Source organism: Harpegnathos saltator, unplaced genomic scaffold (genome assembly GCF_003227715.2).
Source record: "Harpegnathos saltator strain DR-91 unplaced genomic scaffold, Hsal_v8.6 scaffold539, whole genome shotgun sequence".
NCBI classification, from domain to species: domain Eukaryota; kingdom Metazoa; phylum Arthropoda; class Insecta; order Hymenoptera; family Formicidae; genus Harpegnathos; species Harpegnathos saltator.
Window position 1 is genome coordinate 1,410,437 of NW_020230359.1, and position 19,195 is coordinate 1,429,631.

The 19,195-nt window shown below is 48.2% G+C and overlaps 1 protein-coding gene across 1 annotated transcript; it reads right to left on the reverse strand.

Annotated features, from left to right (window-relative positions):
• Nucleotides 1–2,555: 2,555 nt before the first annotated feature.
• LOC105187048 (uncharacterized) lies at nucleotides 2,556–18,890 on the reverse strand. The gene is made up of 6 exons (XM_025303268.1): nucleotides 17,915–18,890; nucleotides 16,777–16,854; nucleotides 14,941–15,057; nucleotides 3,199–3,302; nucleotides 2,868–2,969; nucleotides 2,556–2,651 (listed from the first exon to the last, which is right to left on the reverse strand). Exons 3-6 carry the CDS (start codon nucleotides 15,050–15,052, stop codon nucleotides 2,556–2,558), a joined length of 414 nt encoding a protein of 137 aa, XP_025159053.1. The 5' UTR covers nucleotides 15,053–15,057; nucleotides 16,777–16,854; nucleotides 17,915–18,890.
• Between the last annotated feature and the right edge of the window lie 305 nt (nucleotides 18,891–19,195).

Sequence of the window (19,195 nt, forward strand, 5' to 3'; positions counted from 1 at the left end):
TAACGGTACTAAGGCACTAAGCCGAGTGGCTCGGTCGTAATTCGCGAAGCGGTCGCGCGCAGCGCGCGTCCTACCTAATAAACCCCAACACCGAGCGCGAAAATCGGCCTTCGTACGTCGCGTCGCGTCGCGTCGCGTCGCATCGGAACGACCGGTGACCGATGGCAAACGCGTATGTATTGTTATGTAAAAGGCGCGTAATTTACGAGCGGCGAACGTTAATTAGCCCGAGATATTTCCGGCAATCAGATGCCCGGTTTTTCCCGGGCGTCCCCGCGATTTCTCAGCGCGGAAGTACCTGCAACGCGCTCGCGCCGGCGCCGGAGAGAGTACCTCTTCTCTCGGACTCTCGGAGAGAGGGATTTTTTGCGCGCGAATCAGCCGGCGAGCGACGAGCCGGTCATAAAAGGCCGCTTATTATTGTGATCGGGCCGCGCGACGAATCGCAGACGCCACTGAGTGCCCAGGCATGGAGGATATTGCCTGACGGAATCGATTTGGTGAAGAGATAGCGAATTAGACACCGTGCGCGCTCAATGGCTTCGATCATCCGCGAGCGACGTCTTGCGTAAGGATTGAAGAAACGGAGGAGGAAGCGAGCCTTAATTGCGGTCATTTGTCAAAGCACCGATTGCTTTTAATTATGAATAGCTGTCGGACGTAAAACTTGCGAAATAGTTCTGCTCTTCACGGCGGAGCTACAGGTAGAATCAAAAGCCGCTTGCCGACGCTACGTCTAGCCAGTTGTAACGCGAGTCCAAGTTTCTCGCGCGCTCCTAACTTGCGAAACATTCTCAACTCTCCGATGTTTTTCGACGTTTACGGGGGACCGTGATGGGTTTAATTTACATGAGCTCTTACTTTGCGTCTCCCTGCCCCTCAAGTAAGTGTCGAACGAACGAACGATAATTTCCTACTCACGAGCAAGTAAGGCTGTGTGATTAATGGATGGATATGGATGATTTTATTGGATAAATCTCATGTATTCGGCAAATACTTGCCACGACTTGTTGCTCATTATTAGTTTCCGCAAGCTCAGCTGATACGTGTCGATATTTAATCCGGTCCGGCTGATTTTTATTCTTCATTTCCTCGCGTATAAAATATTAATACGTTGATTATCGATAGTCAAATATAAATTGTCACGCGTAAATTATTCAAGTCTAGTCCGAGTCTGGTCGACTCTAATCAAGTTTCAGAGTTTCAAATATGTTCAAATATTCAAGTTATAAAATATCACTTCAATTCAGATATTCAATTATATTCAAATGTTATAGATATAGATATTCAATTATTCGCGTTCTTAAATACTAAATAACTTCCCTTACAGTTTCTCAGCGAAGATCGATGCGTTTTGCGTCTAAGCATGCACTTAACATATGTTATGTTATATAAAAGAGAGAACACTCTCTGAGTGTTCGTGTTGTGCACTCACCATTGCACATTGATGGTCCACGTCCAGGTCCATCGTATCCTTCCAATGCCCAGCTGTTGTCCCACGTCGAGTACACACTTCACTCGCGGCCGCGACACTTTCGACAATTGAACGAAAAGTTCACGGTATATTCCGGTACTTTGAAATAATATTTCCAAGTCGCGAATCGTATGTAAATTAATCGGCGAAGCGAAGATCGCGATGTTCTCAGCAAGATCGGGAAAAAACAATACATCTTATCGCGTATCGAAAAATATGGATTCTCGTTGAGCGAGGATTTGAAATTTTGAAGTAAACAAACAGGTATGTCGATTACATAAGTAGCGATAATCCTGATTGAGACAGCATTGAGAGCTGCCCCATGTTGGTTGCAATTCGTTAATTGCACTGTACTTCATTTGCGATCGTTATGATTTTAACAACGTATAATCAAACGAATGAAAAGTATGCAGTAAATTCCGGCGCTTCGGACATACGTAACTCGCGAGTCGCGTATCATGTAGCAAAAAATCGTAAACAGTGAATGGCGAAAGAAGTCACAGAAAAAGGGAAATGTCTCGTAAATTACTAAATTTTGCTGGAAAACGTTCGTGTTCCGCGGAGTTCTCAATACCCCAAGTTAACAAACATGAACAGATAAAAAATAGCAATAATCTTGATTGAAACGACACTATTATCTCTATCGCGTGCAAAATTGATATTTTGAAAGCTGACAATCGCGACAAGCGCGGCGGTTTATAAAAACACGAACGAAATGAGTGATCACGAATTTCACGCGCGCGAAATTCTGCGTCGCAATTCTGTGCCGCAATTCTGCGCCGTAATTCTGCGCCGTAATTCTGGCGGCGCAATTCGGTGGCGCAATTTTGATGCGCATTTTATATCGCTCGTAATAATCGCATTAACAGAGCAATTACATTAAATAATTCCTTATCTTTGGTCGAGTATTATAAAAAGAAAAAAAATTAGGTCAAATATAAACTATATAGCGCAAATGTTTAAAAAGAAACAATCTTGCCGATTATTTCGAGCAATATATCTCAGAGTATGCAGCACAAACATACAAAATTTTACGCGCTGAGCAAAACGCATCGATTCCTGAGATTTCACATGCTCACCACTAACAAATCCAGAATCTGTCATTTCTTATATACGGTTTTTTTATGGACTCACCAAAATACCAGGAACTCAGGGTCGACCGCGTTCCGCTACAGATCTGGAGCAGAAAAATATTGTTTCGTTGATTAGATACGAGGTTTAACAGTTCATCGTAAAAAATGCACGTAGATACGCGAGCATGTTAACTGTTTTTACAACTGTTTGTAACGTAATGAATTTTATCTGAACAACAAGTGCGTTCCACTTTTTGACCGTACGTAGTTAAAAAAAAAAGAATTAAAAGCTAGAGTACAGGAGAAAACTGTTAACTCACCTTCAAGTCGACCCTGCTCGGCCCGAACCGGATCCTCCGGTACGGCACCTGCACCTCCCGGGAGCCGCACCCATCTCGTGGCCGCAACTCTGGTCTGAAGATCTGAAACAAGAAGCAAATTTCTAATTAATAACCTTAATGGAGGAATGTCTGAGTATTAAGACAATGTTGCGATTCGAAAATTAATATTTCTCTTTCAAACTGATCGACGATGCAGGACGGTAGTTGCAACGCAACGATCTTTATTCGGACAAGTTGTGTCCCAGTTTTCGATGGCAAAGTTGTTAGAAAAATTAAATTGCAACAATACAGGACAATTGTTGGGACTCACCTTCGAATCGAGGCAGCTCGGGCCCGAACCGGATCCTCCGGTGCGGCAACTGCACCCCCGCGAACCGCGTTCACACTGTGTGGTCGCAACTCCGGAAAGTAGGTCTGAAACAATAAGCAAATTTCTGATTGAGCGACGTGATTGAGTGACGATATGTATGGAAAAAGAAATAAATAAAGACATCAGTAGTAGATGTCTGAGTACCGACTCGCGGTATCCGACTCGATTGAAGCTCGGAAATTGATCCTATTTCTTCTCTAAACTAATCGAAAAGCAAGACCATAATAGTTACCATCGAGTCCACAGAATGCTGGTGTGCTCGACATGATGAATCGCGACAGCGCTGTAACCGCACGCGCTAATACGACATATGACGTAACGTAAACCGTCTGTTCGATTTACTTCGATGGAGCCGGGAAATTCGGGAATCACGCGCACGACGCCGCTCGCTCCGTATGCCCTCGCGTCAAGGATTATTATGTTGACTTGGTCGCTCGCTCGCTCGCTCTTATACACGTACGGTGTTGTTGTCATTTCCATAGTCACGCGTCCTTCAGCCGGCGCGGCGGGACACGCCGCTGAGAGGCGTCGTTATGTGATTGATCCATTTATTTGACGCTCCACACGTCGCAATATTATTATATGCCACTGTATTACGATATCATCTAAATTCCCCCTCCTCTGACTGGCTGTCCAGGCTGATCCTCAAACTGGCAAGGCCTGCACATCCTCCGCGATAACGGCCGGCGGTATCGGGAATTAAGCAACGGTTTAAGCGACGAGATAATGTCGCGAAGAGTAGTCTCGTCTCGTCTCGTCTCGTAAAAAGGCAGAGCAACATGACTCTTACGTGCCTTGTTTGGTGCATGACACGCGTGCATACCGAGATATATCTTTGATACTCGACAAATAACGGAATGTCTTATTGCGCTACCGAGTGAGTAGAATAAATCGTAGTTGTAATTAATGAACCCATTATCTCCTTTCTGCATTTGCATGAGCGTGTGTCATCGACGAGTTTATCGTCTCGGCCATAGTTTGCCGCGCACCGCGGACGTTATTCTATATTCTGTCATACATATGTAACGTCGAATTAACCCACATTCCGGTGCATAGCTTTTCGTGTAAACCAGCTGATTTTCTTCCACTCTGTTCGTTCGACACTCGCATTTGACTCTTTTTCAACGGCGAAAGTCCACGTACGCTCTTCGTCTATCTCTGCGAATCGTTTAGAAAAAAGGGGAAAAAAATGGAAAGAAAAATATCCCTTGCGACAATAGTCCGTAGTCGAGTGACGTCGGCACGACGCACCTGTCAGTGATCGACAAGTGGAGGATCAATCGATTGTCTGTCGCCTACTCCGAGAACTGCGATGCGTCGATTCGCCGAGGAATGAACATCGTATAAAAAATAAGTTTTATTTAAAAGAAGCTTGCGCGCGGTATTATCTATACACGAAAATTGCAGACCAACGATTTCTATCGCAGCGCAAATAGTATATTGTTATGTGCAATGTTCGCTGGAGCGACGCTGAATTTCCGAAAGGACAGAGAGAGAGAGAGAGAGAGAGAGAGAGAGAGAGAGAGAGAGAGAGACGAAAAAAAGGAGGTTGAGGGAGGAAAACGATCGGTAGCCGATAGCGGCGGCCCTCTCGACTTGCATGTCCCGCGAAAACAAGGCTGTCCCTCGGTTGGACTCGACTCGTCCTGCACCACGATGAATCTTCACGTGTCGTGTACACGTAGAGAGAAACGCGCGAGTGGATATCAGCAAGGCCACGGGGGTGTACTCCTGGCCATGCACCGCGGACCATAACATTCCCCAGCCGCCTCCTTAATGGAACTTACCCTCCTCGCGCTTCTCGCATAAAATGCATACCCAAAGCGCACATCCATCGTCGAGGATCGCGGTAGTGTATGCGAGTCCGTCGTGTCGACGAGGGAATATATCCAGATGATTGATTCTGTGTCAACTCATCGTTTTAGCTTGACGCGTAAGCCGACGATGAAAGAAAGACCAATTAGTGGTTAAGAAAATATAATTCAACGAATTTCACTTATTTTAGAATTATTACGCCGGTAAGAGTAACAATAAGCCTGCTTCGAAATCGGTTTCGGAGACTTTGGTTTTTTTAGTTACAAGATTGGTAGGTCTTCATCTAACTTGGATCTAAATTGGTCCCGTAATTAATCGGCTGATCACGTTTGGACGTTTACAGCCACGTGCTACTTCTGTTTGCAAACTTTTTGGCTTTAGCTATTAACTTCATAATATTATATAGAGAAATGAATAGATTTTTTATTATTTGTTATCTTGATAATTAATTAGCTAAAAACCAAAGTTTTCGAAGCCGATTCTGAAACAGACCTAACGTATAGACGACAAGAGAAGTGATCGAGCATTTTCAACACAAGTATCAAGTTTCATTTTTTATTGTCAGTGCTACCTCCCGTTTTTCTTCGATTTTCTTCGATAAAACCATCTTACTAACCAAAGATGCAGCAGATCTACATCTCGGTAAAAACAGACGAGAGAAAAAATGCACGACGTAAATGTTAAGGCAACGTCTCTCGCGTAATATATTACTTAACACCAAACTCGTCATGCGCGACCAGACCGCGTAATACCGACGACGACGAACTACATACTTTTCAGCGAGAAGTAGAGCGATTTAACGCTTACATTACAGCCGTGCATATCGGCCTGGAAGTACAATCGAAATCCCCGATCGCCGAGAGAGGGGGGCGAATGCGAACGCGACGAGAAGGGAACGCGGGGAAAGGAACGACAGTCCCTCTCAAAACGTCATGTATATATATATATATATATATATTTACAGCAACACGACACAACGCGCGCGCGCGGGGGAACAAATTGCCGCGCGCACGCCTGTCCGTAAAATCTTCAATCGGCTGCGAAGCGTAGCGGGATCTAATGCAGCCTCGCGCGCCGCCCGTAGTATTATAACAGTGCAATAGTGGCAGCGCGAGATGACGAGGTAATGTAGGCACGACGACGCGGGTAAATATACCTTCCGATCGTGAGCGTGTGCGCGCCGCTTGCGCTCGCGCTCGCGCTCGCGCTCGTCCCGTTGTTGCAGGCAGCGCGTGCGATAAAATCGCAAAGGTATGAGAAACAATTTATGTTAATGGAGGCCTCCTTTTCACCATGCGTCATTAGATAGAATGGCGCAATTAGCATCCGCTGGTTTAGGTCAATGTTACAGCGCCGAGCGCTCGCCAAGCGCTCTTTTCCGCAAAGCTTTTCCGCGCATCCGCCACTTTGGCGCGCTTCGCGTCCCGATCGGCTCGCCGATTGCTCCCAGCGTCGTCATTTCCCCGAATGTGCCGACGTAACGTCAGCGTTCTAATTTCGGGACGCGCAGCGCATCTTCAAATATACCGCCGCCTCACCCCGGACGGGATGCAGACACGCTCGCAGTCGCGCTCGGCGATACACGGAAAAGCGAGTATGTGGCCATACATGTGGCGAGATCATCACGCGAAAGGTGAGTTTCACCGATGCGCGCGGCGGTAATTCTCCCGATCCGGTATTCGAGGTATTCGGCGCGAGTAACGAGACGAAATTGTCGAATGACCACGAGGCATTTTCCGGTAAAACTTCGCCGCGCGGGACGCGCCGAAACGCACCGACGAAGGAGAAACAGTGGCGAAAAAAGTGGCCGTATAAGAGGCCTTTAAGGCCGCGGCGCACTCTCTCGCCACGTAAGCCTGTATCGGGGAGAGAGAGAGAGAGAGAGAGAGAGAGAGAGAGAGAGAGAGAGAGAGAAGAGAGAGAGAGAGAGAGAGAGAGAGAGGGAGAGGGAGAGGGAGAGGGAGAGATGAACAGAAGCAAATACTATCCCGGCGAGTGACTTTCACCCGATTGACTTTCCCTTTCTCTCTACGGAACGGAGCAAAGGTAATTGGATGCGCGGCCGGTTGGCTGGCTGACTCTTTCTGCCATCGGAAGAGTTCGCCGGCCCACTTCCGGATCGAACAGCAGCATCTGCGATCGCACGACTGTTTACGTTCGCATGCGGCGAACGCGCAGCGCAGCGCCGATTCGCCGATCGCGCCGCGACCGCGGCCGGTTTGCTGCTCGTTAATTGAAGCTGGAAAGCTTTAATTTAACTCCTTTCCCTGCCCCCCTGCCGCCCCGTGAAAAAAATGTGGGCCTTAAACGCTGAAAATATGTCCTCTTCCAGCACACTCAGCAAACACGCGTCTGCAATCGATCTCTTGTTCGTTTATTTCCAACGATCGCTTCTCTCGATGATTGTAACCGCCGCTCGCTTATTAACACCGATAATGACGTGTTATCTGTCATGCGAGACGAGATATCTGTCGCGTCGACGCGGATTTCTCCGTGCGGAAATTTTCGATAGCAGCCTCCCGCCGCGATAGATCTTGCGACAAATACATACGTTTTGCATACGTGCGACACAATCTTCGGTCGTGAACGCAATCCCTCTCCTCTTATTCAACCGACTTAACTGTCTCACTTCGGAGCTCAGAATCGACTCGATCCCTCTCGATTCTCGATTCTCGATCGATCTTATCGCTGGACGCTAAATCCTTAGGTTACGTCTCATGTGACATCAGATGAGAGAGAGAGAGAGAGAGAGAGAGAGAGAGAGAGAGAGAGAGAGAGAGATATTAGACAGATAAGAGAATCAGATAACGCACAGTCAGAATTCACCTTGCCGCAGAGAGTATTACCGCGCTGTCGCAGTTAATTGTTAATGTCACTTTCGCACTCTCTCGGACGCGAAAGTGACATTAACAATTCCCGCTGAAGCGCCGTCGCGCGTCTTGCTGAATTCTCGGAGATTCCGTGCTGCAAAAGTGCTGCAGATAAGTTCGTGGTAGTGCCGGCCGGCCGCGTAAGCGATATATCGCCGATTGGAAACGTAACGAGCGGCACGGTTTATCAGGAAGGACCGTCTCGCCTTTCGAACGAAAGCGATACGGTGAAGTTTATCGGGAAACCGCAACTTGATGAATCGTGACATTATGGACAAGTACAATTTCGCTTTTATGACCGACCGCGCGTCATTCAAAAATGCTAGAAAAATTCGATTTCATTTCGAGACGAAGACTGAACGAAGCTTGTTTCCTTCATATCTCCATCGTGTCTATCATAACGATACGATCGCAAGTGCAAGTTACTTCTTTAACTTTCCAATGAGATTAAAATTAAATTTCGAATTTACGGAGTAATTTCTTATCGTACATCTTTCTATCCAAAGGATTGAAATGTTCTCGTTGTGTAGCTTTGATCTTTTACTCGACGGGATCTTCGTTTAGAAATTTCTAAAAGTTGCAGAAGTCGAAGTAATGTTACGTTGTAACAGGGTCGTTGTAGCAGGGTCAAAAGGTTCTTTACACCTCACGGATGCGCCGGGTATGAAAACGCCGGGCTGAAAACGCGCGTAGACGCGTACGATAGATAAGGCACACACACACACACCGATCGGGCATTATAACGTACGAAAAACCGGTTTGATGCATATTTATTAATGCTAGAGTTAATAGCGTGAAACCTAATTAATTAGACGCGTCAAGACGCGTAATATGTCTGTGCGCGCGGTGCGTGCTGAGGAGTACATTAAAATAGTATAAACAAGGTGTACCTCTCACGCGAGAAACAAAATCATCCATCCTTATGATCCTCCTGGCGCACGACGTGACGCGCGATTCGCGTCTTTAACGCGGCTGCTCAATTTCGTCGCAGTCGCGCGATCCGACGGCGCGGAAAAAGCGCGGTAGCGAATTAAATTCGCCGCGGACGCGCACGCCGTAAAATAACGGGATTATCATAATCGAATCGATGAATTTACTCGACAATTATTTTCAATTACGACACCCTCTTCGCGCACGGTGTGTCGGACACGATGTAGCCGAGTAGGTTCGCTAATGAGATCGCCATTACGCGCGCTCGCTCATGAATTGACATAAATTGAGACTCTGAATTTTCTCAGGACGAGAATATTTTCGAGAGAAGGGTGCCGATACGTATACCGAGAAGGTACCAGGCAGTGGACCGTGTTAATTATCAATACAAAGACGCCTAAGCCAGCCGTTCCAACGGCTAACTATTTTAATCCATGAGGTCTGTTTTCGCCGTTGCCTTTAGATCACTTCCGGCCCCGAATTAGAAGCGCCAATAAACGCGGGACCCTATAGAGGCTCCGTTGTTTGACCAAGTGCACACCAGGCTCTCTCCCTCCCCTCTCCTCTCCTCTCTCTCTCTCTCTCACTCGCTCTCCCTCTCTCTCTCTCTCTCTCTCTCTCTCTCTCTCTCTCTCTTCCTCGCACAGCAATACACGACACTTACGAGTGGAGTGCCTCGGAATATCGAGAACACAGCCATGAAAAAAGCCGACAATTCGAGACGATTAAACGCGAATAGCCCTGCGAACGTTGCAAGTGCTAATGAATGAGAGATATGACAACGGAGAGACATGGCACGACGGGAGATCTCTCTCTCGTATAGCAGGCAGGATATCATACACAGGATTCGTACGAGCGCGACGAGGAATCAGCCGCCGCTCGCGAGAATCGCGAGCCGAGACGAAATGCGACGATACACGACGCACGTGACCCAACGAGATACATATCTTACCATGATAATTCAATTTCCATTCAATTTTTTTCCTTACAATATCGAATTGTTGCATTGTCTCCGATCGTTATCCCAAAGGCCAATTTTTATTTCCGCTTTATGCCCCTGACCGACGACACTCGTCAGAGTCGAGCGTTGGAGTTCTTCGGCGATACTTGGATCGCGCGCGCGCGCGCGCGCGCACGCGCGCCGATACACGGGAGGGAAGTTCGTTTTTCCAGAAGGTCCCTTTGCTGCAACATACACGCGTGTTACACGGAACGGAGCGGACAATAGGCGTGACGACGATTCGTGCGACGTGCTCGATAGAAGGAGAAGCCGCGGCTGCGTACGGTGCAGAGAGCTCGCGCGTCGCGTTTGCGTGCTGCGACGATAGGCGGCCGCTCCGCGCGCGGCTACGAAAGCATTGTCGCCTGTAGGAAGAAACGCGCGCGCAGAGGGTCACGTCTCGTGTGTGCATATACTCGCTCGCACATGTGCATATACATATGCCGATATGAGCGTCGCTCGTCAGCCGTCGTCGCGGCTCAAAGTGCAATGACTTTAGAGAGCCTCGGCACGGCGCGGCGCGGCGCGGCGCAGCGCAGCGCAGCGCAGCGCAGCGCTATCGCCGATCGTTCGCCGCGGTGCGGTGCGGTGCGGCCCAACGATACAGTGACCCTTACGGAACGTTGTCGAAGAGTCGCAATCGTCGTTGCACTTTAGGTTAGGTTAGGTTAGGTTAAAAGACCACCGCGGGGAGCGCTTATCGCGAGTGGCGGAGCGTCACTTTGGAAAAATGTATAATAACTTTTCCCCCCTTTCTTCGACAGCGCAGCGCGCGAAACTTCCACGGAGGGAAGACACGCACTTTCCCCCTGCAATCTCAATTATCCAAACACCGAGGTCGATTGATAATCGCGACCGACGACGCGTCCCGACGCGTCAGCTTTCAGCGAAAAGAAAAAGCGAAAAAGGATGCTTCGGTGGATTCAGACGAATCCATAAGTCCACGAATTCGATTGACCGCCAAAGCGACGACATTGCCTCGTTGCATCGCGATTCGTTTCGCGTGCCGGAAAACCGATCACGCTACGAATCGCTACGGGATAAAATAATAATAATACTATCTCACCCTGCCCGACTTCGAATTGTCACGCGCGCGCGCGCGATCGATGGACCGTGTCGATATCAATGAATGGAGCGTAATCCGCACTCGCGAATTAAAGTATGTTGACGAGACATACATTGTTCCGAGCCAATTGATCCTGATAACTGCGCGAGCGCATTGTTCCCAACGTATTTCTAATATCCTCGTTCCCCGTGTATACCGCCGAACAGCACAATCGAGCGCAGAGTAAATTCCGTCGATTGATTGATCTCACTCAAGTGAATTTGATCTTACTTGGACTGAACGCTACAACGGATAATTCCTTAACAAACGCTTTATCAGCGGTTATCAGCGGTTGAGTAAAATGTGAGCGAGCACTGAGCTGAAAATAGACACGGTCTCTGTCGCGAATGAATTGTTCGGGCCGTCGCAAGGGGACGACGAAACGTCATTCAACATTCAACAGGTATCGATCGTACGATCGTAGACTGCAATCCGCAGGTGCAGTCTGCGGTCGCGACGAGAAACTATAACCATTTACGTAACACTCGCGGTTGTCATTAATTTGAGATTAATGCGAAATGTGAAAGTTTCGATTTGAGTGGCGCCCAGCCGCGGAAACGGCCGGAGAATAAGAAAGTGAGAGCGCAAACCAAATACGTAAGCACTTACGCGCTGCACGCGCCATTACTGCGACCATGGACTGCGCTACGTGCCGCGTGAACTAAGCAAATTATGTAAAGAATACACGCGCGTGCGCGCGCGCGCACGGAGACGAGCGACGACAGGGCAGAGACGTCGGCGTCGGCGTCGGCGTCGGGGAAAAAGTGTGTCGAGTGATCGCATCGCGTGCGATTTGAACGGAGTATTTGCAGCGCGCGCGCGCGCGCGCGATGCAAATCAGCATTGTCGCGATATGTCGCGGCGCGATGTAACTCTCGGCCCGGCCCGGCTCGGCCCGAAAGTCACACAGCTGTTGCTTCTCCTCGTTTCTCGTTCTCGCGAGCGAGACTTGAGTTGCGGATAAACGCTAACGCCCGGCCGACGTTTGCACACGCAGCGTGGACGCGCGTAAACCCCGAGCGAGGAATGCGAGAGGCGGGAGGCGAGATATCGACTTTTCAGAGCGCGAACGCGCGACGCAGTTATTAATCACGCGTGCGTCTCGTGTCTTAATATGCCCGGTTTAATCATACGTAAACTTGAGCCGCGCGCGTAACCGGCTCCCGCCGGCGACCGCCGCCGCCGCCGCCGCCGCGTCGGAACGCGTCGATTTTTTCGCGCGCGCTAATGCGCCGTATATTATTAAATCTCTTCGGGACTGTATATTATTAAAGTTCTTCGGTCTCCTTAGCATTCTCCGCGATGGCGGGCGACGCATAGGCGCGAGCAGGCGTCTCGTTTCGCCTCTAAATCTCTAAGAAGCAACCGCGCGCGCGCATGTGTGTGCGCGCGTAAAGAAATGTTTATATTATACTCATATCTCCGTTCACTTTACAACGTGTGTCCGAGTGCTCGTCGAAATCGGAGAGGGTCAGTCGCGGGCGCGCGCGCGCGAGCGCGAGCGTTTCCTCGTAAAGCGCAGTTTTATGAGACTCGCTGTGCGCAGCGCGCGGGGAAAAAGGAGCCACCAATACCGACCCGATAACGACAACTTTTTCGCGGGGAAGAGGTGGACGCGTCGCGAGAAAGAGCTACCTTTAAGCTCCGGCGTTACGCCGCGCCGGCGAGCTGCCTTTCCGCTCCGTCCGGTTTAGCGGCGTGCATTTACCCGTGTCGTTATATGTCTGCCTACCTGTGTCGTTGCCTTGGCCTTTGCAATTCTCGGAACGATCTCCGCACCGATCTATCGATCAGCGCGATCTACGCAGGTAGTCGTGCAGGGATGTTTAAAATAGCCCCAACCCTGCCATTCCGGGTCTTTCGAAAATCGCAGTCGGCGGATGTTTTCCGAGCAACTGAATGCCCTCAGTCGGAAGGATTTTCCTGCCGAGAAGTAAAAGAATAAGCACTGGCTTTGCCTATTCTTCTCTATTTTTTCTCGCATTTGGCGAGACGAATCCCGAATACCGACGACCGATGATACCGATGATAACGCACGATAAATATCATGAGAACTCGTCTCGAGAACGTTAACTAAATCAATGTTAGCTAAATCAATGAGTCCTGATATTTCGCACACGTACGCGTAAGTACACTATGATATAATACGTTGTAACGGCGCAGGATCGCGCATTGATTAATGCCGCGGGTAGAGCGCAGCTTCTTCTGCATCTCGCTTGCCCTGTGACATTTTCATCGTGACATTTACCTCGCGATTCTCTAATTACATAACTTGAGCGCACGAATTTTTATCGCGGTCGCGGCTTTTCTAAGTATCCCACGTTTCTCAAGCAGCCCCTTACACGGAGCCCTTTGACGGAAACAAAAAAAGAAGCGGCTCTCTCTCTCTCTCTCTCTCTCTCTTTCTCTCTCTCTTTCTCTCTCTCTCTCTCTCTCTCTCTCTCTCTCAGTTCAGACAGATCTGAATTATGATTACGTTTAAGTTAACATCTAAAAGACGTTGGCAATAAAAAGATATTAACGATATCCCTAACTTTTCAAACGTTCGAGCATAATGTGCAACACTTTGTGCCATTTTCTCTTTCATAGAATCTCTACCTCTACGCCGGGTTAATCTTTAATTTTCTCGTCAGGTCAGTTTTTCCGAAAGGAAGAATGGCAAAAGGAGAACTTCCAGGTAGAATGACAAATTCCCCCGTCGTCGTAGTCGTTTCCAACCGTTTCAGCGTGAAAAATATTCTCACCGTGAAAAACGTCCTCGAAAATTCCTTTCTTTTTGTTAGTTTGGCCTTGTTATTTATAAGTCATACTGGGGGGGGGGAAACAATTCTTCGAAAAATCAGATCTACGCAATATCCGTGATTCGTATCCCGAACTTTACGGTCCGTAATTTTTTATGCCGAAATATTTTATGCAAAATGCGTTCAACGTGCGCTAAAGAATTTTTGCTTTGTATTATTGTATCTACACACGACTCCAATTCCAATTGAAATTTCAACTCAATCCTCTCGCTCTCAATGCTGCTCAATACTCGTTGTCGCTGGTGTAAAAGGCGATGTATGTTTTCCTCGATGAAAATATAACTACTGCTTATAGAATCGTGCATTATAGAATTTAAACGTACTATGCGAAAACAGAGTAACAAACTAATGTAAGGAGAATTCTCCTAGCCTCAAGTATATCCTACGATTTAATTAATTTTTTTTTGTTGCAGAAAGAGCGATCTTTCCTATCTAATGACGACTTGCATGCCTCTCAGACACGATCGAAGGTACGCGATCTCGAAGTTTCTAGAGAAACACGTGTACATAAATGAGCGTGTATAGCGGGTAATTCGCATTGAAACCGGTTGGCTATTTCGTCATTGTGGATAATTGCCAGACGCATTGCGTGCGATAATGACGCACTTGGAGGCGCATTGGTGACGTGCTGTGTGACTAACTGAATCACATCGATGAAAGCCCAGAGTGATGCGAAATTTCGAATGACGTCGCTATCATCGAACTATCGCCCGATAAGTACGTCATCAAGTTGTGCGCTTGTGTGCGAAGGCAAATGACGCAACGCGATCCCGAACAAAAGAACGAACAACGGGACGTTCCGCTTGTGCGATGTTTTGACGGCGGCTCAGCCGCCGGTGAAAAAAAAAAAACGTCGACGTCTCGAAGCAGATAACGTCACGATGCTCAGCGTGTAGCAACTTCCAGCACCAAGATTACCCAACATTTTAATCTTCCTTTCTTGTCTATCGTCGAGAAATTCGTAGAAAATGCGCGTAAGCGCGTCACTTTTCACTTCTGGCAACATAGTATTTTAATGATTCTTTTTCTATTAACTATTAACTATTAACAGCAACGAACGTAACTCAACGAAACATTGAAAACATTGGGAAATCAATGATATACTTATTATGTCTATAACATAATATAGACGCTTTATGAGCGTTTGAGCGGCATACTCACCGTTTCGGTGACTCGACTTCCCGCAATGTGCCCAATGGGGTCCAGGTTCAGACAATGAAATCCATGGCTCTATTCCGATCGCGTCACTTTTTGCATTCATTCTTCTCAGCATTCAGCCTGAAAAAAAGTGAACATTCAGTTAAATTTGGGCCAAGTGCCGTTTAAATCCTAACGTTTCGAAAATACACTACAGACAGAGAGAGAGAGAGAGAGAGAGAGAGTCATGAGACGAAATATATATAAATATATAAAAATCGTAAACCTAACATCACGAGATTCCCGACAGGGTCGAGAGTGAAAGACAGGGAAGATATCTCGTTTCACGGACGAGATTCTCGTTTTTCGACAAAGGATTACAGTTATTCGGGAAATGAGGTGCAATTTGAGGCGATCCCCGTGCGCTATTATATTGTTATTGCCTCGTGTTGGCAAACGCGCAAATTAAAATCAAACCACGCGTCGTATGAAAGAGCCTTTCGAGTTACCGCGACCGGTTCGACCGCGGCGTCGTATTACACAACACCGGGGCAAAAAATCTCAAGCGAAATTAAATACTACTGTTTCGCGTAGCCCGTTTCTCTTCGCCCACTTCTTTCGCGTCTGAAACAGCGCTGCGACATGCACGAGACGAAAAACGTGATGTTGCAAGAAAGCGCCAGACCTCCGACTGAGCATAACGTTGCTCTGATCAGCCACATGGTACACCCATGCACTTTCAGTGCACTCCCATAATAACGGATATATCCCACATACGCGTCTGCGCCAACACTCGGCTAGTCTTTCTTCCCTCGTTCTTTTACTAAGCGTATTATTCGGGTATCGGGTCCGGTATATTCCGCGATACGAAATAGCGACGACCCTCCTGCGCGACGAGCTCCTTCTTCAAATTCCACACCGTTTGAAACGTGAAAACGTTAAATTATAGACTCGCCATTCCCGATCCCGATCCCAATCCCGATCCCCCGATTAATCAGGAATGATTTCACCATCAAGTCACGGCAAACGTTGCCGCACTCGCGGCGCATCCGCACGTATGCGAGAAGCGATATTTATTTCACAAAACAATCGAAGTAAATAAAGAAGAAAGCAAGACGAGAGCGAGAGGATGAGTCATCAAGGATGAAAACACTTGACTAATTTATTGGCTGATTTGGAGAGCGCGGAAGTTTCACGCTTAATCATACACGCTTGTATAAAGTTACGACAGAAACAGACTCTGACTTGTCTGTCTTTCTCTCTCTTTCACGCGCGCACGTTCCCGCACAAAGAGCCCGCATGTTCCGGCCTGATATCTCTGTATACAGCCCGACGACCATCATGACGAAAACTGACTCCCATTAGTCGTTATATTTAGCAACATGAGAATCTGTTCGGGGTTGGAAACACCATTCTCCCTCTCTAGCTATATAAGATTCGGTAGTTCACCACCCTCATATGCCCGTATGTTACGGTGCATGCTATGACACCCCCGTAATTGGACAGAAGTCAGACCTTTTGTGCGTGCGTGCTGCGATCTCGTTCTCGTTCTCGTTCTCGTATACGCGATAAGCGAGCGAAGCTTTCCAAGTGAGCGATGAAGAATTGATACCTTCATCGAATCGATGTTTAATGGGTTTTGAGATACTTTTCGAGGCACTTTATCGAGGACATTAGAGAATGAAAGAATCTACAAGCTATCGACGTCAGTGAAAATCTCACGATATATATTATACAAGAGAAAAATATTTTCACTTGGTTGCATTGTTCCGCGGGGAAAATGCCATCGCTTTCACATCGACGCGATAAATCCCCAGCGTGATACCCAGAAGATTACACGTCGTCCGTTCGTCTAATCACCTTATACGGTTGATCCAGCGTAGATCCAGCGTAGATCCAGGAAGAACATTGTATTCCAGCGATTTCCAGAAGAATCATCTAGACACCCGTAGACATAGAAAAATAATCACTGTACGATCAAAGGTAATCTCTAAATTACGTCTGACGCAACATTGTCGACGAACAAGCATTTTTACAGTCCGACGGAGATCCGTCCCGAATCAATTACATTCCTGGAGAGACCTTCCGTCGTGGTTGTTCGTGGTTAAGCGAGCGAATGCAATGACAAAAGAGGCAGCGAGATGAAAATCTACACTGTGGTTTCGGACGCGAGATTCTAAAGTGGCAAACATGCAATTTGTTACAATGTAAATCGATCGGATAGAGAGATCGAGGATCGTGATAATCTGTCGCTTAATCCCGTTTAATCCACTTTTTTTAAATCGCTTTTTCTCCGTCACGAGAGATTAGCTGTAACTGTCGTAATCGAGCCTCCGTTTGCCGAGCACGTTCGACCTTTTGGTCGGCACTTGACATTGCGCCTCTGTGAAACCCCAGCCCGGGAGTCTCACTTCCCGCTCGTGCGACCTCGCGCGACCGAACTTCCGGCTTTCCCCCCGCGAAATGTCATTTCCTTCTTCGATTGCGCACTACGACGTTGTTTCGATGGAACGTGCGATTCGGTGGAAAAGAAAAAGAAAAAGAAAAAAAGTAGACAGAGAGAGAGAGAGAGAGAGAGAGAAAGGACCAAACCTTTCTGTTCCTGTTCGCGCGATCAGCCGAGAGAGGGAAACGGCGGATTATAACGACCGATCCGACCGATGGACCTGCGAATTCCATCCTACAAAGAATTCTCGAAGGCTCGGTATGCCCGATACGCCGCGATACGAAGATACGTAGATGCACGAAAATTATCAACAATATCCGATAGGATTAACATAATTATTATTAGTAATTGCATGTATATGGAGGATAGATCTGTCCGCGGATTAACCTCAATCAATCGGGCCTTTCCGATCGCCAACGATCATTAGATTGTATAACGCGAATTAAGCATCGAGCGATGACTGATTTCACTGAACACGGCTAATCGCTATCAGCACGCATCGAAGTATAAAGTTCTACATTATGCGCGCATCGCATCGCATCGCACACTTACGTCTGTCCTTTCCTCTCTCCACTTGGGTTAAAGTTGGGTTAGGGTTAGGTTTAGCGGCGATGTGACCCCGCCCTCTCGAGGCGACTTGTGCCTCTTCGCATATCGGGAATCATTTCTCCAGCGCGATTTGACACAAATTGACCTTCAGCGAGGCTGCTCTCGGCGTTCCCGGCGCGCAGAAAGTCCATTTTGGCGAGCGGCAAACACGCGAGAGCGCGCGACTTTTTCCATGGTCCGCGCGCTGCTGCGGCGCTCTCCGTCAATCTGCTCCGTAAGAAATACCGCAGTTACGGTTAATGGTCACGATTCCCGAAATATCGATACGCTCGATGGCGCATCGAGGTTCTCAATTGCCGGCCGATCCGTTTACTCTCGGAAAAGCCCGCGCGCGGCGGTCCGAGGTACTCTCGATATTCGACTCGATGTGCGAACATTATTCCGCGCGGTTAAGAGATGATTAACGAGCGCGAGAGGGATCAACGGGTCGCCACCGGCGCGCGATATTCCAGCTCGGGCGATTCGATTATTCGGCAACTTCACGTCGTTTCGAGAATGTGTTCCGCCATTGCGGAATGCGCTCGTTGCATGTTCGCATACTTGTCGAAACTTGTGGAGCTTCGCGTGCGGACACGGAGTGCGCCGCGCGCGCGCGCGAAGATATCCACAATCTGGCTAACAATGAATCATAAAAATATGGTACCGCATTACGGATAACAATACGTCGCCCCGGCCGGCAGCCATCGACGGTCGTCGCTTCTCCACGCTCGGTCCGCTGCATCCAACGGCGACGGCGCGCTGCTGTGGTCCAGCACGGAGCGAGAGGATCCGCGCCGTGCTGAAGCCCGTCCGTGACCACCCCAAATCCCAGTCCAGCCTACCTACCTACCTACCTACCTACCTACCTACCTACCTACGAATTGTTAAAGCTGCGAGTCGAAAAGAAGAAGAGTGTATATACTCGGTTCGTTCGCGACGACAGTGCGGAAGAGCTGGTGCGCCGAAGGGAACGTGTTCCAGGATTGGTCTGACGAGCCGTGCGTAGTTGCCAAGTTAACGCCGGCTTCCCTCTCTCTCTCTCTCGTCGACGAACGTCCCGCGATTGGCTGCCGCAACGGTGCCTCCTCGAGCGCCCGCACGTCGGCTTCTTGTATCGCCGGACAGACTCAGCGCGCGCCGTTCAGTTCGCATTCGGAGGTTCTGCGGGCAATATAACCTCTGCGCGCGTAAAGCGAAGGGAAGAAAGAAGAGAGAGGAAGGAGAAAGACACGTAAAAGCTTATCC

Bases quoted from the DNA above. Each gene is read 5' to 3' on its own strand.
- LOC105187048 (XM_025303268.1), bottom strand. From the start codon at position 15,052: ATGCTGAGAAGAATGAATGCAAAAAGTGACGCGATCGGAATAGAGCCA. The intron at 3,303-14,940 runs GTGAGTATGCCG...TTATTGTTTCAG, and splicing joins GAAGTCGAGTCACCGAAACG to ACCTACTTTCCGGAGTTGCG. The intron at 2,652-2,867 runs GTGAGTTAACAG...TTTCTGCTCCAG, and splicing joins CGAGCAGGGTCGACTTGAAG to ATCTGTAGCGGAACGCGGTC.